The sequence below is a fragment of the Macrosteles quadrilineatus genome, unplaced genomic scaffold (genome assembly GCF_028750875.1).
Source record: "Macrosteles quadrilineatus isolate MER2022 unplaced genomic scaffold, UCM_ALF_1.0 Scaffold_19__1_contigs__length_3004403, whole genome shotgun sequence".
Lineage (NCBI taxonomy): Eukaryota > Metazoa > Arthropoda > Insecta > Hemiptera > Cicadellidae > Macrosteles > Macrosteles quadrilineatus.
Genome location: NW_026542612.1, coordinates 2,073,261 through 2,097,700, shown reverse-complemented (window position 1 = coordinate 2,097,700; position 24,440 = coordinate 2,073,261). Strand labels below are relative to the sequence as shown.

Below are 24,440 nucleotides of genomic sequence, written 5' to 3'. Positions count from 1 at the left end.
ATATTTTTTATATTAGGATATATTTTGATCAAAATTGGTAAATTTATTTATTTTATACTAAGTTATTAATATTTCACAAGAAAAAAACACTTTTTTACCCTCCCTGTAGCAGCAAGCCTAAGTACTCATAAAAATTAATGTTAATTAAATACATTTAATTGAAAATCAATTCAGGCAACTGAAAATTCGCTTAGTCGGCAGGTTTGCTGTGGCGGGGGTATTTTAATTACTAAGATAATCAATTATTGGTATTCTCTGACCCTTAAAACATAAAATTAGACACAAAAATTATTATCCTGTCTCTTCTATAGGGAAAGATACAGCAAATATACAGTTTTTAAGCCATCTTGGCCGCCATCTTGAATATTTCAATTTGCTCAAGGGTGACAAAGTGGCACCTTGCAGATTTTAGTTATGTAGGTCTTGAAGAAACAGAAAACACCATAAAACTTCGGGTGGACCTTACTTCCAGGTTTTTTGACCGGCAACCAGACTAGTAGACTATGTATAACATTTTAATGTATTTAATATTTATTCTGAAAATAATCATGAAATAATATACAGAAAGAACACATAAACTCCATAAACATATAAATAGAAGTGAGATCAAATACAATCAATAATTCATCCTATAATAAAGAATGGAGCAGTATGACAAAAAATACAGTTTATCACATGTACTGGAACGGTATTTTTGAACCTCTCTCAATTTTCGACGACCTCGGTATCGCCTCAGTTGTTGAAATAGAGCTATGTTGGAATTCCAAAGTAATCACTATTTTTAGGCCCTTTTAATTAAATATACTAATAAATAACAACAAAGCTAGGAAACTGTGAACAAATCAAGGCTAATAAAACAGATAAATTATTTTTGGCACACCCTGATAGTATTGATTATTGAAGACAAAAATAACTTTACACGTTAGCAGGGTTCAGGTGAACTGTCAATTTTCACAGGCATGGAAGAAAGAAAACACAATAGATCATTTTCACTAGTAATCGAAATTCTCTTTATCTTCCTCCTTTACAGTGACAAGCGATGTGTTGGTGTTGGTCTCCTTCAGAGACCTGTCTTGTTCAATGAGCGAAGTGTCTGGATCACTGGAGGAGGAGTTGTGTTTGGAAGTATTCACTTGCTTGGATAACGCCTCCTTGAATCTCACCACCTTCTGCTTCTGGTACTCAAGTGCCACTTCAGTAGCAGGAGGTGATATACCATCTTGATCTTCATCTTTTTTAACTGTAAAATGGAAATAAATATTCAAGATAGTTTAACAGTAGCGGTACAGTAGAACCTCGCTGATCCGTCACCTACAGGACCGGGAGTATGGTCGGAACAGCAAAAAGGTCGGGTTATCAGAGGGACGCGTTTATTGACATAAAAACACAGTAAAACTGTATTTTGAACAGACTTAGATAACTGACAACCACGGTACTGGTTAACAAACCTGACAAAAAACAGTAATTTTTTAACTCATAAACAACGCCTAATATTGTATAAATGGGCGTTAATGTGATAATTTGCATATTATATCATCAAAATACAATTACTGTAGTAGGCTATTGCGCAATTGTGATAATTCTGTTGAATAATTAACCTTAGTTCAGTAATAAAAACTGCAACGTTTAAAATCACAACATTCTTAAAATTTTACTGAAACAAATTGCCAAACATTGTACTCGTACAGCAAAATAAAGAACAGAATGGCAGAAAGTCCAGTAAGCTACTGTACCGTTTTTAAGTCATAGGCTACTGCTCAAGGCAACATTGTAATGCTACACCGTTTTGGGACAGAAGAATATCAATAAAATAAAAACGCATAAAGAAGTATAAAATAATAGTATCCCACTTATAGATGATAACAAAAGTCGTAAAATCATGTAAAATACACGGACAAAGATAAAATAACATCAAATATTGCTTATTTTTTCTCTTTGTTCTTCTAGTATTCTTTCTTTAATTTCTCTTCATCCACCCATTCAACAAATTGCCATGGTTACTAATCACCCAATCAAAGGCTAAAGTTGCCATCGTTACCAACTACCCAATCACAAAATGTTGTGACGTAGCAAGGGCACAGCAGACAGATGTGTAGGTTTAAAAGGAGCAGACGATTGTCACTGTCAGTGCAACAGATAGCTATTGAAATTGAAACTGAAGCTATCATACAACATTTCTTTATTTTGTTTGTTTTTACTTCATTTTACCTACACTCATCCTTCACTCATATGAAACAGCTGATCAGTAACAAAGCTACACGGATCATCACACTTCATTCTACATACACTCATCCTTCACTCATATGAAACAGCTGATCAGTAACAAAGCTACACGGATCATCACACTTCATTCTACATACACTCATCCGTCACTCATATGAAACAGCTGATCTAAGTCAGTAACAAAGCTAGACGGATCATCACACTTCATTCCACCTACACTCATCCTTCACTCTTATTTTAAAAATAAGATTTTAAAATAAGGTTAAAATAAGCACCTAGGTGGTGTCCCCATTTTAATTGGTAATGATGAAATGTTCGATTGGCCCAAAATAATCTCAATAACTAGCAGACTAACACAACAGAACTAGCCAAATAAACAAAGAAGATGGATTTTCGTCTCTGCAAGAATAAAAAAACAACTGACTTCAACAGTATGGCATAAAACTTTGAACAATTTAGATACATCGAGAACTTTGACTTATAAAAATGAACTTAAGAGTCATTGAGTCATGTGAAGTAGGATCTTCGAGTAATAGAGGTTTAGTATTACAGATCACAAAATGTCAAAATTTGACTCATCAGTTATCAAGTTATCAGTTAATATTTAAAACCTTAATTATAAAGGTACTTTAACATTGTGATTCAGGGTCCATCATAAGAATATAGAAATCGGTGGATAGTTGAGGCGAATAGGGATCTGGAGTAGGCTTGAGATGCTAGATGGTACAGGAGAAGATTGAGAAGCCCAGACTTTGAAATGACCGTAGCGGATGAGGATATATGAGTATGTATAGTTGTAATGTTACCTGATTTGATTGTGTCCAGTTGTAGTCTCATCTCGTCGATGTCTGATTGTAGTTTGGCTATGGTTGCCTTCAGTTTCCTGTTCTCTTTCTGAGAGGCCAGCAGCTGATGTCCTTGGGTCACGTAGTTTGAACCCCTTCTATCCAGCTCTTCTTGTAGGGACCGAGTTTCTTTTCTAGGGAACAGTTTTTAAAATTAAAGATTTAGCCTACTTTATAGAACAACTAGCTGTACCAACGGGCTTTGCCCCGTTTTACTTCATAAGTTACTTACTCATAAGTTACTTCGTTCGCATGGCTCAATTACGTCCTAGTTGAAGTTCGTTCGCTACGCTCACTCACCTTTAGGTTGGAGTTCGTTCGCTGCGCTCACTTGCCTTCAGGATAGCTCGTTCGCTACGCTAACTCGCCTCCAGGTTGAAGTTCGTTCGCTACGCTCACTCACCTTTTAGTTGCAAATTAGCTGTTGTCATAAATAAAAAAAAATGATAGTGCTGCACTCTGTTGGTAATCCTTGTAACTTTAATGGTATTGAACATCATAGAACAGAACCAACTTGTTTAATTGAAACAGCTGTTAAGATTCATAAATTCCATTTAAATATGAGTACTCATAAGGTTAACATGGGAAACTCCAGAGCCACTGGGGCGGAGCCCGAGAGTCCGATCAGAATAAAAACAACTTAGTTTACCTATTTAATGCCTAAAGAATCAGTGTACCAAATTTCAGCCTCCTAGTTAAATGGGAAGTGGGAGAATTAGTGATGAGTGAGTGAGTGAGTGAGTCAGTCAGTGAGGGCTTTGCCTTTTATATATAGTATAGATTTTAAAACAATTTAACTGGGCATATTTTTTACAAGTGCATTTCTTGGTAGAAGTTTGATTTTTCGGAGCGAAAACAGGCGTTTTTTGTCCTTGGTCGGTTACTGGTATTGTTAAGTAAAACAATGCTGTTTAGTGAATCTTTTAAATTCTAAGAACTGAAGTGAAAAGGTTAGTTTAAAAAATTGTTATAGGTACAACACTTTTTCAGGACAGGACGGGGCAGGAAATTTTCTAGGCAAAAAAGGTTTGTTCTAAAAATGTTAAGTAAACATTATTGCACATATCGATGTAAAAACAAAACCAATTTTCAGTCTTTGTGGCACTGATCTGTAAAAACCAATAATGCGTAAAAATATCCAAGTATAACATAACTTTAAAATAAAAAAAATTCATATTTGGTGCAATTTAATTGTGAAACATCAGTCTCATTATCAAATAAAATACCCCTAGCTAACCACTAACGGGTATTCGAACGGTTTATCATGCATTTTAAAAACTGTGGAAAGTTTTAAGGCCTGAAATGGTATTCACTAGAAAAGCAGTTTAGCTTTTAAAATCATAAAAATTTGTAATGTATACTTACACAATATCATCATGATTATAATTTGAGAAACGTCTACTGCTCAACTGGTTTTACTGTCTATTGCACAACCGACTGAACATTACTGACTGTTGGCCTATTAGCATGTTTTTATACTAATAAATGTTTCTTTTTAGAAGTATTTTTTTAGTTTGAATTGGTATTAAACAATTGTAATTTTTGAAAATATGAATTAATATATTTTTAATGTAAAGTTGGCGAATTGAAAAAAAGGGATGTTTCCTCAAATAAAGCGACCGATGGGTATTATCTGCATCTTCCAAATCCTATTTTTATCATGGTTTTTTGGTCAAGATTTAAATGATTCATAATACTTTTATAACAGCCATCCCATGCTATGGTACCGAAAGACAACAATGATCTTAGTGCAAATAATTGATTCCTCAACTACAATTTAAATTTTTACTGCGGATTATTGCAGGTTGAAATAGTTGGAAAATTGCCAGGAGGCAAGTCTGGTTAAAATTTCCTGCTACTAAATGCAGTGTGTGTTTTTCTTCACCATCAATGGATCAAAGTATAATAAATGGATCCATTTTGTTTTGAAATCCCTATGATTTCACAATTAAATACAGTTTGTAGTTACATCCATCCTTACCTTGCGTTCTCTACCATAGAGTTCACCCACATCCATTGGGAATTGTCAGACTCTGACATCATAATTGGTTGTGTTTCACTTTTCTTTTCTAGTTCCTTTACTCGTTCTTCCAATTCCTAGAATAAAAGACAGGGCTCAAAACAGATTCAATTAATTGCATAGAGAACATTTAATTTCTGTATTACTTTAGACTAGATAGCCTGTTGCTCGAAATCGAGCAAAACTGCAACTTTTAATAAAATAATGAAGAAAAAAATATTAACAGCAAAACCTCAATCGTAATTTCTATAACTGATTATAGAAATGTAAATAATATTATGTTTTAAAATATTATAAAAGTAATCTAGGGTACAATATTTAAATATAGATCCGTTATCATACTGCTTTGGTTATCTCGTATGTACTGTGGGCAGGTGCCCTCTATGAGAACGTAGATGTCAACCACACACTGTAAAGTGAGCTTTTCAGACCTAATGTACCAAGCTAAATCCCTCTCTTGACGCCAACCAGTACGACACTATAGCATAAAATTATTTCTACTATATGTTCTGCTTAGGTATGTTTAAATTAGGTGCCCCAACCAAAGTCTCCGGTTGGGAACATAAGAATGGATTTAACAACGTATCTAGAACGGATTCACATTTAACACTATTCGTTAAAAAAAAAATTTATTTTGCCTGGTGGGTGGTGCTCTGTTTTCAGATTTAAAATAGCTGCGACATCTACAGGTAGCATCATTGTAGCGAGGGAAGTAACTTCATTTGTCTCTTACTATGCACATAAGAATCTAACTTGATTCCTCGGAGCTCTTGTCCCTACAAATTTCTGCCACAGTTTAAAAGATTAGGCAAATGGGTTGGCATTGTGACCCTATTTCCCGCATATTTTTCCATTGATTTTTTTTTAATTGTTTTACATGCGCTGTTGGGTTCCAATGCCAAATTCCTACTTAAAGATCTGTGCGTATTCAGGATCCTGACCTTCTTGAGGGATTAGATTACCTACTCGGTGGTAAAACGGGTCATGGATCTTAAAATTGTATTTCCCCGGTGTGATCCTCTCGTAAAAATGAGCTTCAGAGCTGACGATGGCAAAGGCAGAATTGAATTGACGAATTTTATCCAGATAATTTCTGGATCCAAGCCTCACAGCCCTGTTTTCAGATTGGGAGTTTCCAATAAGTTCGTTAAAGTATGGTAAATTCCGCAAATGATGTAAACGAACCTTTCATTTATGGCAACAAAGAGTAACAATTGAACTATCTCGGCCAGTCTTTTCTTGCTTAAAATGTAAGCCACCACAATGTAAAAATTGAACGTTTATTTGTCCGAGATTGTGTATCACCACGGTGGTACGTACTGCCACTTTGTATCCGTCAAATTGGAAGGTTGATGCAAGTGGTCACGTTTGAGTTCCCTCCAGCTACTCAAAGTTCTTCGCCTTACTGGTGGCATTTAATTTTAAATTTAGGTAAAATAGGAAAGTTAAACAATCAACAGAAAACACTAAAAAAGGAATTTTGATACACATTGTAAATTACATGATAATATGGTAATGTAACGGGTAACTGCTCTGTGAATAATCACTTTCAAACATTCACTTAACCACACAAAACTGTATTCAAAACTACATGATAATTCGATAAAATACGAGGTAAGGTAAATAAATTCAACTATTACAAACAATTTGTTGTCAGGTCTTGCAAGGAAGCTTACTTTTTATTTATGAACCAGACTTAGTTAACAGATGTTTAAATAAAATATGTAAAATTCCGGTTTTGCTCTGGAAGTAATAAGTCCTGCCGTCTGTCGTTAAACTTAAAAACTATTTCAAACTACGTCCATATGTTTAATTGTAAACAAAGGGAATTGAGTTTGATGGTTTGATCTAATGTCAACAGATAGCGCCGCCGTTCCCAAACTTTAGCCCTTAACTGTACTTAAGCGATGCCCTTTCTAAATATTCTGAGACGTATTTGCACATCTACGTGAAAATACCTTTAATTTTACACCTCAAACGTTAAAATCCGATAAGCCATTATCGAGTTATGACTGTGAAAAGAAAACTGCTTGCGTTATTAATATATAGATTATGGATTTGTAGTAGTAAATTTATAGTCAAATTAACAAAAAAACTTGCAAGCTTTGAACTTTTTCAAGTCAAGTTTTTTTATAGTGAATTGACATGCGTGATTGCTTCAAAATATTTAAATATAGTTTCCTAAAAAAATTAAATACACAGGTACTTTATTTTATGTAAATTCCCTGTCGCAGCAAACCTGCAGATTAGGCTTATTTACCTGGTTTGATTTTCCCTAAAATATTCCCTTAAAACTTACAGATTTTTTAAATCAAGAACATTAACTGTAATGTGTATTTTGTTTTGCTGCTGAAGCGAAGTACAGTTGAACCTCTATACGACGAATTTTAAGGGGTACGGGAAAAATTCGTACTATAGAGGTATTCTTAATAAAGAGGGTCATTTTATCGAGGTTTAATGCTGCTGTTATTCTTCTTATAGAGGTTTCTCCTCGCTCCCCAAGGTTTCTCCAAACAATGACTGAGGAAGGAGGAGGGATGGGTGGGGGTTTCATGTTGAGACAAGCTTCTGTTTGTTTTGAAAACTACGTACGATGGAGGTTAAGATTATGATAAATTCGTCTTATAGAGGTCACGTTCGTCTTGTAGAGGTTTTGTGCTAAGAATATTCGTTGTATAGAGGTAAATCAGTCCTAGCCCATGTCACAAACAAATTTGTCTTATGGAGGTTTTTAACTTAATTACTACGTTGTATAGAGGTGTTTTTAGCATTGACCTATATGAAAGTGTCAAGGGGATTTAAAAAAATTCGTCTTATCGAGGTTCGTACAAACGAGGTTCAACTGTACTAAATTATGTTTTCATTGAAATGTTAATAGCTTAACCATACCCAAGCGGCGGCTGCAGGGCGAAGTCTTACTCACTACGCGATCAATAATTTGGTTGTGGTTAAAAAAAAAAGATTTTAAATTTTGATGTTTTTCCACTTCTATCTGAAGGTTTAAGTTGATTATAGACATATTTTTATCAAAATTTTTTTACAAGTTTTAAGACCATAGTTGTTGCGACGTATATATACGTCCAACGCTTGCTAATGAATGCATTGATCCATATAAATATAACGCTTGTAAATTTTGTTTAGGCATAACATTAATTTTTAATAATCTGTTAAAAGGGTTAACCCTTTCAGTGCTATAAAACGATATATCGTTGTTTTAAAAAATCTCTAAGGGATATAGAGAGGAAGGTTATTTTGACAAAAAATAGCAAAACGGCCATTGTTGACCTGCATGTTCATAGGATACACTATCAACCACTTAGCTAAAAGATTCGCCCAATCCGATGATTTCGAGGTGTATGTCTAAACCAAGGATTATGAACACCTCACTATGCCCCAGTGGTTGTAGTATATCGCTACAAACACACAGGTCACCAATTATTTGCCACACAGGACGGGATTCGAACCCGAGCAGACGAATGCCACTGGCCAAGTGACACACGCCCTAGCCTTCTCGGCTATCTGTGCTTGAAGACTGGGGAGTCAAAACCCGGTATTTAAGCTGTCGCCACAGATTGCGAACAGATGGCGCTGCAGATGGTTGTTCAATGCGTTACTAGGTAGCAGCACCAGTTAGTCACGGACTATTTAGATGCAATCTTTTAGTTTAAACACAACAGTGATCATAAATGTGTTCCTGAGACTTTGCTGCAAAACATTAGTTTCCCTAAAATGGCTATATTACGATAACCTCGTCCAACTAAATCAAGGTTAAATTCAATATTACATTGTAAACTATATGTCTTTTAATTTTATGAGATTTTGGTTTCAAATAATGCTATCAGAACATAAAAATGTATAGGAAAACCAGGAAAATTACAATAAAAACTACGTTTTATTTAATGTTTACTACAAATAGCGGGATTTATCTTTCTTATATATTTTCTTATTGTGTTATTATTCAAAATTAGCCTAATTAATAAAATAGTGACAACATGACAGTTAAAATTCAACAACAGGTAATGGAATTAAAAGGCAAACAAAAAAGTCTTACAAAATATGAATTATTGGCCTAGCACTGAAAGGGTTAATGAAATAAAAAATCATGATAAGAACAATATGACTTCTTTATTATTACCAAAAGACAAAACAGACTTATGTAATCATATTATAATTAAACATATTGATTCGGGAGTTCAATCTAAACGTCATTTTCAATAAAAAAAAAAAACAACACATTCTAATGCACTAAATATGTTATATTAAACTTATCTCACTAGATTTACTTCACTCAAGAACACGTAAAAAAGAAGACAAGACAAGAAAACATTTGACTGCAAGCGTGAAACAATAACATGAGAATGACTCAGCCGGCTGGTTTTTAAAACACCAGAGGTTATGAGATCAGTGATGCCAACCCACCAATCAGAAATTTACCACAAAAAATCAAAAACGTTATCGCAACAATAATATTGGTTAATGGCCTAAGGTAAATTTTCAATTGACTGCCAAGAAACAACTTTAAAATGCCTAAATGGGATTTACATGTTTTGATGTATATATGCATTGTATGCTTGTGCCGTGCCCTTCAGATTGAGTTGCGTATATACGGTAACGCTCGGGAAGGGTTAAAACAGGGGTCCCCAAACTTTTATGCTCCACGCCCCCCTTAGTCTCCTTAACTTTTCTCACGCTCCCCATCCCTCCACCCACCATATTATTAAGTTTACATTATCATAATTAACTACAGCATTCTAATACCTCAGGGCAGTTAATTTATTCATACTCTATTTTTGATAAGGTGATGTGATTAAATTTAAAGTTTTTATATGGCTACGATTCCAAAATAAATTTATACTAGTGTGATTTTGCACAAAAAAAGTTTGAGCTGTCTTCTTATGAAGCTGTTCTTATTGAGCAGTTTCTGTACTCGAATGAATCCATTCAGTTAGTAAAGTAATCAATAGGAGGTATTATGTAGGACTAATAAAAGTTAAGCTAATGACAATTTGCTAGTGGTTAACCCATTGGTGCCAACTTACAAGCGTTACTTGTCTGACCCCCTTCTTTATTTTAAATTTTTTTCTATTTTTATTTTTTTACTTTTCTTTTATGATGTTAATAAATATCTTGCTTCTTGTTTTGCATATTTAATCATTTATTTTTGGGAATAACAAATGTTGTGTTGTAATAGAACCAGATATCACCCAAAACGAGCTGTGGTAAGATAAAACAAACAATGTTTTTCTATGTTATTACTTATAAAAGTAAACAAATTGTGATTTTTCTACTTAGGGAATAAATTGAACTTTATGATAATAGTGTCATTTGGTGTCTGGATTAATCTTGGAATTTGTTAAGGTTTTCTTTCTATACCAATTAAAGAACTAACAAAATAAAGAACCATCCGGTGTCAAAGGAGATCAAGATGTATAAAAGAAGGTGTGTGCATGCGGCGTAAACTCGTCCAGTTCGCGCATCTACGTCACGTGTAAGTCTTCCTACCGTACAAACTGCTTGCTGAACTTATTTTATTTTACCAAATAATATGTTTTCTTGTAATTCTTGTATTCTAAATGCAGTGAAGGGAAAAAATAATTTGGGTACGGCATCATCTACCAAATAACGGCAATTTCTTGGTGAGTTGCCTAGCAAGTTTGCTGCTACGATTTATATTTATATTCATCTTAAAAATGGACTGAGCAAATGGTGGCTGTAAAATAGAACCAATATTTAGCCTACATAATAATGTCAGCCCTTATAACTATGGTTTTTTAATATGCTTAGAATACATGGAATACTAGTACTTGACGTAAACACAAGACCCTAAAAGCTTAATAAACATAAGAATTTTCATGATATGCCTAGTCAGTCATAGTTTAAAACTCCAATATGTATTTTAATCTTTTACTAATGGACTGTCTTTTATTTATTTATAAAAGCATACCGCTCAGCTGTAGAGCACACTACGTCACACTAAGGCAGCTTGGAGTGGGGGGATGTAAGTGCACACACCTTCTTTTTGATATTTCTTAATAGGAGACTATCTCCTTTAAGGCTCTTAGGAAACTCTTCAGGGAATTACAATTGCTGATAACAATTGTCACTAGGCTAATAACTGAAACTATAAATCAGTAAACCCCATCTAAACATGGTACTTTTTCAAGAACCTTATTGGTTATTTCGAAACAGAATTAATTTAGTGGACTCAGAATAGCCCTTTTGCAGATGTCAGTGTTATTATTGTTTAAAGTTCCCCCCCAAGTTTACCCACAACATAAACACAGAAACAGATTATTTGCAGCTGGTTGGCAGTAGGTCATTGCCAAAATTTAACGGAAAAGTAGCAAATTTCTCTTTTATACATAATATCGAAAAATTCTGTCCTGTCACCACACCGTCATGGTCATTTCCTGCAATCATGGCAACATCGTAGTTATCTCAAACGATCAGAGCAACGTCGTGGTCATGTCCCGCGATTACAGCAAAATCGTTATCATCTCTCATGATCACGGATACATCGTGGTCATTTACCGCAAAAAAACACAAATTACACGACGAGGACCTGAAAATTTACAAACGGCGATTTATAACAGATTACATTACATTTGTCATTTTTGTACAATTCCCAGCTTTTTCCCTTGTCATCGTACAAATATTGTTTGGAATAAATGAGTTTTTTTTTATTTCCTTTTGCATTTATCACGTCATACCGGCTAGTGACATTCCTTAGGTTTGAAAAGAAAACGTAAAAGGTACAGTATAATGGTATACTGATTCTCATCTTTCAAAACCAAATCCTACTTTAACAAAGTCTTCACGAATATTTACACAAGCAGCATCCATTCTACAAGCGTACGCCATTCATAGCTTAATACCCTATATGTTATGCTTAGCAAATTACTGGATTTTAATTGAAATGTAAAGAGGGTTAAACAAAACACAACTAAAAGATATTTACGATTGGCCATCGACATAATCTGTTTACTTGATGTTTTACTCGACAATTGTTACGACTTTCGTCTGGTCTCAGCTAACGATTGGTATTTATAATAAATGCCAAACCTACTACAGAGAATAAGAGGTTATTTAGTCAGCCATTGCTTATAGTTGTTAATGATTGGATAATCGACATTGACTAGTGATACAGCGATTTTAATTAGTTTTGTATTCTCCACACACTCGAGTAGCCGTCGATAGCTAATATCATTATTATTATCAAATATTATTTAATCTAGTGATTGTGCTTAAATGTTGGGATAGCTGTTTTATTGCTTGAATAGTTAGCCTGTTGATTAATTGGGATCAGCAGATCACAACATAGGCCTACACATCGTCAACATTTTCTTCCTCGTCTGATAAGAGTAACGACATTGACAATTGGATACTGAAGTAGACTTCCCATCTATATGGACCAGCTGTAGCCAATTTTTTATTAAAAAAGAATGTAGTTGTGTGAGCCAGTCACAGAATGTCCTAGTGTCTAAAATTCTATTTTATACCTTGGTAACGATGATGAGTGAATAACGGCATTTGGTTCGAATGTTTCACTGAGTTGCCCTATCATTTTTAAAAAGGTATGTGACTGTTCACGAAAAATTGAAACTAGATAGATTATTTTAAACTAACCCTTTGCGGTTGAATGGCGAGTATAGGTCGCCGCCTGCCATTTTCCCAACTGCTTGATATTGGCGACCTACACTCACAAAAATAAAGTTGACCTTTGCAGTTGAATGTATAATGTATTTGTGTATGGCCACCGCTACTGGATGTCACTATTGTCCTTGTGTACAACGGCCTTTAAACCCAGCACTGCTGAACTATCTTTGGCAATTAGATAACAAAATCGACACATACACGGAAATTCACTCCCAATGTGACATTTAATTTAATTAGATACGAAACTAAAAAAATAGGCACATAGACCCCCAAAACCGTAAAATATTACTCAACGTGGCTGGTTAGACTTTACCATCAATTCTTTCTTAAATCATATGTTTCTAATTATTAAAATGTTTTTGTTTTTACTTAAAAATGTAAATACAATATGAGTTGAGTGAGTAAATCAATGTGAAAACCAAGTCCACTTTTTCTGAGTTAATATCTATAATTTCTTTAGTGGCGAATAAAACTGTTAATTTTGTACAGTAACTATACAGTTTTACGTATAAACCAGGAGTCTCCAAACCTCCTTTTTTCAGAGAGCCATATGTCAGAGTAAAAATTGTATCCCCCCCCCCTTATAATCTTATGAGGTTGTTAACTAATTAAGAGTTTGGTGTTGGTCTTCTAAATTTTGTTATGATCAGAGCATGGGAACGGGGTTTTATGGGGTAAAAATTGGGTTTTCTTATTTTTGACTCTCAAAACACAAAATTTCCCAATTTCTCTCTAGACCTTTTTAAAGAGCTTAAAAAAACAAATAATTTAGTAGATCAAAGTGTTGTAGGGTTATTGGTAATGGAGAAAATTCCCAAAAATATACATTTAAAATTCCCATGTTTTTCTTATAGGCTAGATCATATTGTAAAATTTTGTAGTTTGCTTGTTTATTTATATATTTTGATTAAACTTGGCAAATTTATTTACTTTATACTAAGCTATTAGTACTTAACTAAAAAACCCACTTTATTAGTTTCCTTGCACCGTAGCAGCAAACCTAGGTCCTCGTTAAACCTAATGTTATTTAAATAGATAGAATAGAAAATTCAAATAAATGGAAAATCGCTTAGTCAGCAGGTTTACTGCGGCGGGGGTATTTTATTTTATAATTTGCTATATTTCTTTGTATAACTTGTTGGCTAGCTCTAGATGACATTAATCTGTTCTATGTACACTATTTTAGTCTTGACCTTGCGGTATCAAAAGTAGCAATTTGTTTGAATAAATTGCAAGAGTAAAGATTGTTCTTTGATTCTGCTACACTGTACAAATATAAAATGAATAAAATGTGTCCAGCAAACACATAAAAGTTTCACTCTTCCAAGTTTTCTTGAAAAGCTTGAGTCAAGCCGAGTACAGAAATACTCGATGAAAAAAAAACTCCATTACCGGTACTTGAGTATCGCACATCCCTACTTTAGATTATAGTAGATTTAATTTCAAATAGTACATACCCAAACTCTTTGCTTGTATGTTTCAATTAGAGTATTGTAGTCATGGTGTACACTTTTTTCATCTTCTTTTTCTTCTCTACGAATTTTAACTATTTCCATCTGAAAATAATTGATGAAAGAAATAATTATTAAAGGAAACATATTATAGTTAGTAAGTTAGTACAGTACTCCAGTGACCACGTGTCCTCCTTCCGAGATGCTGCAAAGCTCATCCCAATGGATGACATATGCAGGAGGCTCACCTGCTGCCTGGTTCACAAAGTGCTCACGCTGGGAGAGCCTCAGTACCTCAGCGAGAGGCTTAAGTACAGGGGGGAGATCTGTCTGCGTGGTACTCGTTCCGACCGCAGGCTTCACTTTCCTAAAGTGAGGCTTGAGGTTGGAAGAAAGTCATTTTGTTATTTTCGCCCGCAGTTGTATAATGGCCTCCCTCAGGACATAAAGAGCTCCAAATCATATGGCTCATTCAGGGCCGCAATGCAGAAAAACAAATGTAAATTGTAAATTGTAATTGTTTTTTCTTTGTAGTTATTTTGTATATCATATTTCTGTATATATTAGGTTAGTTTAGTTTTAGTTTGGCTTGAGTAAGTTTGAAAAACATTTATATGAAACTCGCTTGCAAATAAAGGCCTTTTTATTTATTTATTTACTCCAAATGCAGTGGCTCCTGAGCTTAAGACTAAGAAGATGTCGCAAGATCGTTACATCTTTTTTATGTCCAAAAATCATAGGCATGCGAATCGAGGCTGGACTACAGGCTCCAGAGATCAAGCACAAAGTCTGAAAATCAAGTTCGAGTCAGGCTTTTACGACTGTTTTATTTATTGTTGAAATAGTTATTATTATTTTAATATTCACTTGTATTTTTCCTCTATAACTGTTAGATAGTTTTATATTATAGTGTGTTATAGTGGGCTGAATGCAGATTTATAATGCATTGGAACAATTATTTGGTATAATTTAATAATTATATTGATCAGCTGGATTATTGGTTTAAAAATAAATGTAATGAAAAGAATATGAGTTTTATTAGTTAAATAATTTAAACTATTCATTTTGAACATTGGTGCCGAAAACCCTTAGGAATCAACTAAATGTCAAATAAAGGAATTGTTACAAGGTCCAAAGCCAAAATGTCACTTGTAAGACAACAAGATGGTGAAGATAAATTAAGTGGTAAGTCAGTTCCTAACACAGCAAAATCTCACAAAACTAGTTCGAGTCAAAGTAGAAATAGAAGTGTTACAGAAGTTGTTGATGAGCTTATAAAGATACAGGAAGAGGAGACAGCTGTAATAATCTCTTATGCACAAGCAAATGCTTTAGCTGAAAAGGCTATGGCTGAGGCTGAGGCTGAAAAGGCTATGGCTGAGGCTGAGGCTGAAAAGGCTATGGCTGAGGCTGAGGCTGACAAAAGACTGGCTCAAGTGCAAGAAGAAGCCAAGCTGAAAGAAATAGAAGTCAAGAAGAGGTTACTTGAAGGTCGTCTTTCACTTCTCAGTAAGGGATCGTCTAGAGGTAGCAGTAAGTCATCACGGCGGACGCTCGATTCACTTCTACAAGAGCCAACATCGACTAAGGAAGCTGTCGAACAGTGGATGCAGGTGAAGGAAACTGACAAATCTGATCAGAAATTTGGTTTGGAGCCTTGTGGCATGAATGAGATGAAGACTTTGAAGAAGAAAGATTTCATACAGCGACAGGACTTTCAGTCTAGTTTTTGGCCTCGAGAAGAACATTGTGCTGGTCCTCGAGATGCAAAGACTGAAACACTGGAGCTCCAAGGAAAAGATAGGAAGCATATTCTTCGAGATGTTTTGTGTTCCCCTCAAGATAAGCAACCTAAATCTCAAAGTTATCAAACTGACAATAAGTTTGAATCAAATAGAAATGCAGGAGTAAATAAAGGATATTTAACTAACAAAGAAAAGTCGGTTAGAGAGAAGATGCCTGCAAGAGTTTTGTCTACTCTTCCAAGCTTCAGCGGAGATCTTGACCAATGACCCGCTTGGATAGCTGAGTACAATCGTTCGACTGAATTGAATGATTACACGGACCTAGAGAATCTTCAAAGACTACAGAAGTCCTTGTCCGGAAAAGCAAAGGAAATGATTTCAGCCCTATTGATATATCCCGAAAACGTCAAAGAAATTATAAATTTGTTGGAAAAACGTTTCGGAAGACCAGAAATCATAATTAAGAACTTAATTGCAAGTGTGAGAAGTCGCCCATCTACAAAAGATTACAAGCCTGACACTGGTGACTTTCAGCGACATGGTGCGAAACTTAGTGGTGACAGTGAAGTCCTTGAAGCAAGATCACTATCTGTTCAACCCCCAACTGATGGAAGAATTGACTGATAAACTACCCACCAACATGAAACTTAATTGGGGAATGCACGTCACATCACCACAGTCTCAAATAAATCATCCTATCGGCCTGGACACCTTTTCAACGTGGCTTTCTTCTATGGCAGATGCAGCAACTATATGTGCTCCAAGTACATCATCTTTACCTGGGAACTACAAAAGTGCAACAAGTGGGAATTCAAACCAAAGAAACTACGTGCTTATCCAAGAAGAAAGTGACAAAAGACCTGGAAAGCGGATGTGTCTTTGCTGTAAGAAAAAAGAACATTGTTTGGAAGACTGCAAGCAGTTCTTAGAATATGATGTGAACAAGAGATGGGACACAGTCAAGAGTTGTGGTGTGTGTTTCAATTGCCTGAAAACGAAGCACCGAGCAGCAAAGTGCCGTAAAAGGGTTGCCTGTGGAGTGAACGGTTGTACCTACTCTCACCACAAACTGTTGCACTGTCTCACAAAGAAAGAAGATGAGAACACAAAAATCTGGAACCAACTGAAGTACAAACAGAGCACGTGGAAAAAAGTATGTCAGTCCCGGGTCTAGGTCTTAAACTGCTTAGAGTGCTTAGACCAATGATAATTTAATCAACAGTTAACACTAGGGGTCTGCGGTACAGAAAATTTAAGGTCGGTACGGTACAATATTTTGTACCTCGGTTCTCGGTACAAAATCGGTACGGTACGCGCGGCTACCGTTATTTTTGCGGTTTTCTTCTCAGAACTGTATTTAAACCATTATTTTTAACTTTTAATACATTGGCAATGCTATGAAAATGGATAGTATCCTACATTCATTGTTTTCTAACAACAATTACTGTACCACACATTATTAAAACAAAACCTTTTACTACTACGAGGATTGTGTCAAGAAAAATCACAGTTAAGATAAAGGCTTTACCTATTTTACTTTGAGATACTTTGAGTAGCCATGATAAAGTGGTTTAAAAATAGGATGAGAGTTTTTATGAATAAACATGTTTGAAACATTTATTGGCAAGATAATTTCACAAAACTGGTATATTATTTCCAACAAACACAATGTCTAGTTGTTTTTTAAATTTTTAAAAACATATAAAAGCATTCAGTACGAAGACAATGTAGTTTTGCCTGCTGTTCACAGCAAACGACAATGGAAAAACTGAAGGTTATGATGAAGTAATGGCAAAGAGCATCTTTTTTATCAGCTTCAAAACTAGTTATAAGATGGATACAACTTTTGCAATGTTTTTTTGTGAAACTAAAATTTGGATTATCACAGAGTGAGATTATTGTCTTTTCATTTACAAAGTTAACATCCACAATATCAATCATATCAATCATTAGTTTATCTCAGGCTCAATTCAATTTTCTTAGTATATTTTAAAGCTCTTCCAAAGAATCAAAAGACCCAGGCCTAGACCTAATTATTTAGAAGGGCCTATATATAAATTGATTAGGTTACAATGAGGGTAGCAAAATCACTATCTAGTTCATAAGATTTAGATTGCATAAAGTACCTTCAACACAATAAAAAATACAGGAAACTAAAAAAACATTTAAGCCTTAAACAGCCACATCTAACAATATAAGACAAGATACTGAACATGCAATGACATAATTTGAGACCGAGTAGGCTTGCATAACGAAAAAAAAATGCAAACAACAACAACTATGCTTGTGGTTTCGTCAATAGAAAGATAAAATATCTATAACACATATTTTTACTTATAAAATAAGATAGTAGATTAGTTACAAGTTTAATATGCAGCCATAAACAGTTGTATGGCAGTAGGCAATGGCCAGCGGCAAATTCACGAAAATACTAACTCAGTTAGAGATAACATTTAAAAGTCATCATAAATCTATTATTTTTATGATAAAACAGAATTGGGGAAAGTCGTAAAGAAATAAAAGTGATAAAACTCAACAGTTCTTGGAAGTACTGGAATACAACAATTATTGTCGTGATAAAATGTTAATGGATTGGGACTGCTAATGGGTTTTTTATTGCATCTGTTAGAGCCAGACTTAATTTAATTTAATTTAATTTCTGAAATCCCAGAGACATTTTAATTTATCCTTTTTCATTCCTGTTGCAACATCACAAACCATAACCCCCCTCATTCAGGTTTCATTTAAACATTTAAATTTCCCGCCTATCCCTACTACAAGAAGAAGAAGTAGTGAAGGAAAAATCAGCAGCAAGATGGCCATCTACAGAGAAGTCAACCCAAACATGTGAGGTATCTTAATTTTACTCATTTTCCTATTTTTCCACCTTACAATTTCTATTTCCTAGTTTACATCCACTGCTTTCATTGGTCCTTCGAACCTGATCAATTAATTTTCAAAAATCCTATCATATTTTTCTAATAATTATCAATTTTCAACATGCTCCTATTCTTTCAACATGTTCCTATCCTTTCATGTTAAGTCTGGCTAGTGTTCTAGGTTATTATTGCAAATAAAGCTTCTGAACATTTATTTAACATCAAGATCAAGTTCAATAAACTTTTTAAAGCATTTTATGGACTTTTATCAAGATTTAAAGAAGTGTTAATTTGTATTTATCAAATCAAACCGATTTTTCAAGCAAACATTTCCCTGCTACAGGCTGGAGGGATAAATCCCTCATTTATGGGATAGGAATCATCAACATTTCCCTACGGCGGGATAAATCCCTCGTTCCGGGATAAATCCCTCATTCTGGGATAAAAACTATCTTTTTATCCCTGCACCAGGTTTTTATGCCTTTTTCATTCCTCTTGTGAATAAAATAATTAAAAATGAAGCTTTCACTTAACAATAAGTGAACACCATTGATTTATTGCTATTTGTGACTTATTAGGCCTATCTATTCCAACAAGTGATCAAACAAAAATAAGGTCTAGGCCTGCTGTTCACCTAATAAACTCAATAACTTAGCCTATTACAATCAATTTGCTCTTTGGCTAAACAATATAAAGCCAAAACTGTCATTGTGGAAATATTATTGATTTTATTGGAATAATTATATATTTCATTGATATATTTTGTACCTACACACTTAGCCTAGGTTCACTATAACCATGGCTGATGCCAAAGTAAAGAAGGATATCGAAGTGCTTAAATATAAAAGGGACAATATTGTCCAAAAGATTGAATACCTTTATTCTAAAGCTAATGCTCTTACAATCAATGCAGAACCAGATGACGTGTCAGAATTTAAAGTTCGCTGTGAAAGGCTACAGGCTCATCATGACAGCTTCGAACGTTACCAAACTGACATAGCTAAATCTTATGTCCAACTGAAAGAAACTAGTGAGTTGCCAACCTTGATGGAACTTAATAAGGCCACAGATCATAAATATTTCTACATTTTATCGGTGAAAGAAAAATTGTTTTCCACCTCAGCAACCAATGAAAATCCAGCAAATGAAGCCAAACCTCTTGGTTCTGCAACAGCTAAGCTCCCAAAAATTAACCTGCCTAGCTTCGATGGCACTTTAAAAGAATGGCCACATTTTAAAGACATATATCTAGCTCTAGTCCATAACAACAGTAGCCTATCAGACATAGAAAAATTCCACTTTCTTCTAAATAGTACCAAAGGAGAGCCTAATACGTTGGTGAAAAGTTTGCCGTTGTGTTCAACCAACTATGCTCTAGTTTGGGGTCAGCTTAATGAAAGGTATGACAACAAAAGGTTACTAGCCTCACATTACATTGAGGAAATTCTAAGCATAAGCCCAATTCATGTTGAGTCTCTGAAACCTTTGCGCAACTTACTTGACACACTCAATGAAAATACTTTAGCCTTAAAAAACATGCAAATACCTGGGAATATGGGAGAGTTTATCATATTGCACATTGCTTTAAAAAGCCTTGACAAACATACTAGACAACTGTTTGAACGAAAACATTCCAACAAAGAGTACCCTTCATTCACTGATTTTATTGAGTTTCTGAAAGATCATTGCAAATCCTTAGAAGCCGCTGGGGATTCCCGCTCTAATTCCAAGTTTGGCCTACCTAAATCAACTTCAAAACCGTACGCTGTCAAATCACCAACTACTGTTGTTTCAGGCAAACGATCGTTTCATGTCAGTACGAACAATCAAGACAAGCTTCCTCCAAGCTGCCTATATTGTAATAAAGAACACAAAGTATATTCTTGTCCATCTTATTTGCAGTTGTCTCCGACCAAACGATGGGAGTTTATTAAATCTAAAGAAGCTTGCTTTAACTGTCTTACTGATTCTCATATGTTAAGTAAATGCAGATCCAATCGTACATGCTTTAAGTGTAAACGGCATCACCACACTACACTTCATGTTAATCCAGGTGAAAACAATCCTTCAGCTGCAAAGCCTGACAACACTCCATCATCTGATCGTAATGAAGATATTAAGGAAATGTCATCTCTGCCACAGCCTACTTCCGTGCTAACATGTACTAGGCCTAATATCGCTTCTAATTCCAAAAAGGATTGCTTTGATTCTACAACAGTTCTTTTAGGCACTGCAGTTATTCGCCTTCAGGATTCCACAGGCAATTTTCAATCGGCCAGAGCTCTTGTTGACGCAGGAAGCCAAAGTTCATTCATCACTGAGGCATGTGCACAGCGACTTGGACTGCCGCGACGCCGGCACATTCAACCTATTTTAGGCCTATCTGAAACTTCAGTATTGAGTAACAAAGGCATAGTTTTATGTGTTCTGAAGCCTTCACATCAAGACACCCCCATTCTTGAAGCTAATGCTATAGTATTAAATCGTATTACTTCTCAACTTCCTTCAACCACACTTCATGAGAAAGTAAGATTGTTTTACCAGGGCTGGGACTTGGCTGATCCTGAATTTTATCTACCAAGCAAGATTGACTTCCTTATAGGTGCAGATCTATTCCCACAACTCTTTGATGGTGGGCGGCTTGATTCTCCTCACGGAATCCCAACTGCATTCCATACCATTTTCGGATGGTTACTTATTGGAGAAACTTCTGTCCCAGTTTCCCAGTTTCAAACTGTCTCTGCTAACTTAGCACTCTTAGATCATGAATCACTGGAATTCAATTTAAAAAGGTTCTGGGAAGTAGAAGAACCCCCAATGACTAAGTGTCTGGTTAGTCCTGAGGATGATCAATGTGAATCGATATTTACTTCAACAACTGAACGAGACTCATCTGGTCGTTTCATTGTCAATCTGCCATTCAAAAATGATTCACCAGACCTTGGCAACTCTTATAACCGAGCAAAAAACTGCTTGTTGTCCTTAGAAGGGAAATTCAAGCGAAACCCTGAATTTCAGTCAGCCTATTCTGCATTTATAACAGAGTATGAAACTCTAGGCCATATGACTAAAGTTACAAATCCTATGAAAGAGGCCTACTACATCCCGCACCATGGCATCTTCAAGAAAAATGCATCTGCCTCCAAGTTGCGTGTTGTATTTAACGCATCAGCTCCGACTACATCGGGCAAGTCACTAAATGATGAATTACTAATAGGCCCCAAGCTACAAACTGATATTTGTAAAATCTTGTCTTTATTCCGTCTTCATTCTTATGTCTTCACTACAGACATCGAAAAAATGTATCGTCAGATCCTTGTAAATCCAGAGCACAGAACTTATCAAGCAATCTTATGGCGAGATAATCCTGAAAACGAAATCTCGACCTATCTTCTCAACACTGTAAGTTATGGAGTCTGTAGTAGTCCTTTTTTAGCGCTACGCACGCTACGTCAGCTTGCCTCTGAACGTTCTGAACAATACCCATTGGCAAGTGATGTCGTCCTGAACTCCACGTTCGTAGATGATATTCTCACTGGAGGGGACTCCCTAGAGAAAACAAAAAAGGTTAAAACTGAACTTATTAGCCTTTTAGAATCAGGCGGGTTCCAATTGCGGAAATGGTCCAGTAACTCTCAGGAACTTTTGCAGGATGTTCCATCCCATCACCAGGAACTGATTTTTCGTGATGACAAGTTGGAAAACCCCTTTATAAAGGTGTTAGGCCTAAAATGGAATCCTATTTCTGATGTGTTTTCCTACGAGGTACATGTAGAACAGTTACCCACAACGAAGCGAAGTCTGCTATCTCAAGTATCAAAAGTTTATGATCCTCTTGGTCTAATCACTCCTGTGGTATTATGGGCTAAATGTTTAATTCAGAAGATTTGGACATTAGGCCTAGATTGGGACCAGATCCTTCCAACTGATATTATTAATCAATCTGTCAAGTACTTTGAAAACCTCCCACAGCTCAGCCGACTCAATATTCCCCGACCAGTTCTGTCGCCAGGAAATAACGAAGCTCAACTCCACGGATTCTGTGATGCCTCAGAAGTAGGCTACGGCTGTGCCGTCTACCTTCGCATCGTTGACAGTAATGGCCAAGTTCATTCAAACTTGATAATGGCTAAATCTAAGGTTGCGCCTTTAAAGAAATTATCAATTCCCCGCTTAGAACTGTGCGGTGCAGCTTTATTAAGCAAAACTATGATATACTGTCACGACATATTCAACTCTAAACTTGGAATAATTCCTTCATTTGCCTGGACTGATTCAGTTGTAGTTCTTCATTGGATTCGCTCTCCTCCACATCAGTTAAAGACATTTGTAGCTAATCGTGTAGCAGAAATCCAGTCTCTCATCGTACCTGCAAAGTGGCGACATACTCCAACATCTTCAAATCCTGCGGACTACGCTTCAAGAGGACTGCTTCCTAATGAGATTTTGGACACTTCCTTATGGTGGCAAGGACCGGACTGGCTACAAGAAGACCAATCTTCATGGCCTACTCAACCGTTACCTGCATTATCTTCAGAAGAGTCTTTACTCGAGTTTCGACCTAATACGTCATCTGTATGTGTCTCTGCTAAACAACCTACAAATCATATTATTGAATTGATTGAAAATAGCTCTGATTTTAGAAAGCTACAGTCATGCTTTGGATGGGTTTTACAATTTATAAATAATTGTCAGAAGAGTAAAGAAAAAACTTTCCTAACCTATCTTTCAGCAGCAGAACGCACAGCCTCTCTTAATTCACTAGTGAAAACCACGCAGTCTCATCACTTTCAAGATCAAATCAAGAAGATTTATTCACAACAAACTAGTCCTATGTTTCAGCGGCTAGATCCATTTCTTGATTCTAATGGAATTCTAAGAGTAGGTGGTCGTTTAAAGAATGCTCAGCTAGGCTATGATGCTAAACATCCCATGCTGCTTCCGAAAAACTCACCTTTGACGCATCTCCTCATTGATTACTTTCATGTAAAGTATCTGCATATTGGTCCAAGGACTCTCCAATCCCTTCTCTCCAGACAGTTTTGGATAATTTCTGCCCGACATGTAATCAGGCATCGCATATCTAAGTGCCTTGTTTGTACTAAGTTTAAGGCTAATTCACCTCATCCGTACATAGGCAATTTGCCGGAATCACGACTCAAACCAATACGGCCTTTTCTTGATGTAGGCGTGGACTTTGGTGGGCCATTCATGACAAAAACAGATAGGCTACGCAAACCTCAAATATTGAAGAGTTACGTCTGTTTATTCGTCTGCTTCAGCACGAAAGCTATTCACCTTGAGCTGGTATCATCACTCTCCACTGAAGCCTTTTTGGCATGTCTAGATAGATTTGTGTCACGTAGAGGTCTCTGTGCAAACATCTACTCGGACCAAGGAACAAACTTCGTTGGAGCCGACAGGGAACTTCAAGATCTTTGTAACTTACTCTACAAGCCTCCCTCATCTGACGTGATTCAGTCAAAGGTTGCTAACCTTGGCATTAGTTGGCACTTTAATCCACCCGCAGCCCCTCACTTTGGTGGCTTATGGGAAAGCGGAATCAAATCCACCAAGTACCATCTTAAGAGGGTTATTGGAAATCAAATTTATACTTTCGA

The 24,440-nt window shown here is 35.7% G+C and overlaps 1 protein-coding gene across 2 annotated transcripts in view; it reads right to left on the bottom strand.

Moving 5' to 3' along the window:
* Nucleotides 1-633: 633 nt before the first annotated feature.
* The window catches only part of LOC129005322 (protein Spindly-like), a 183,475-nt gene continuing 159,668 nt past the window's right edge, over nt 634-24,440 (bottom strand). For both annotated transcript variants that reach the window (XM_054434180.1, XM_054434179.1), the window contains exons 8-11: nt 14,202-14,300; nt 5,050-5,165; nt 3,030-3,202; nt 634-1,240 (exon numbers count right to left, since the gene is read on the bottom strand). In XM_054434180.1, coding sequence (XP_054290155.1) covers nt 993-1,240; nt 3,030-3,202; nt 5,050-5,165; nt 14,202-14,300 — 636 coding nt within the window. In that variant the 3' untranslated portion in view covers nt 634-992. The remainder of the gene's footprint in view (nt 1,241-3,029; nt 3,203-5,049; nt 5,166-14,201; nt 14,301-24,440) is intronic.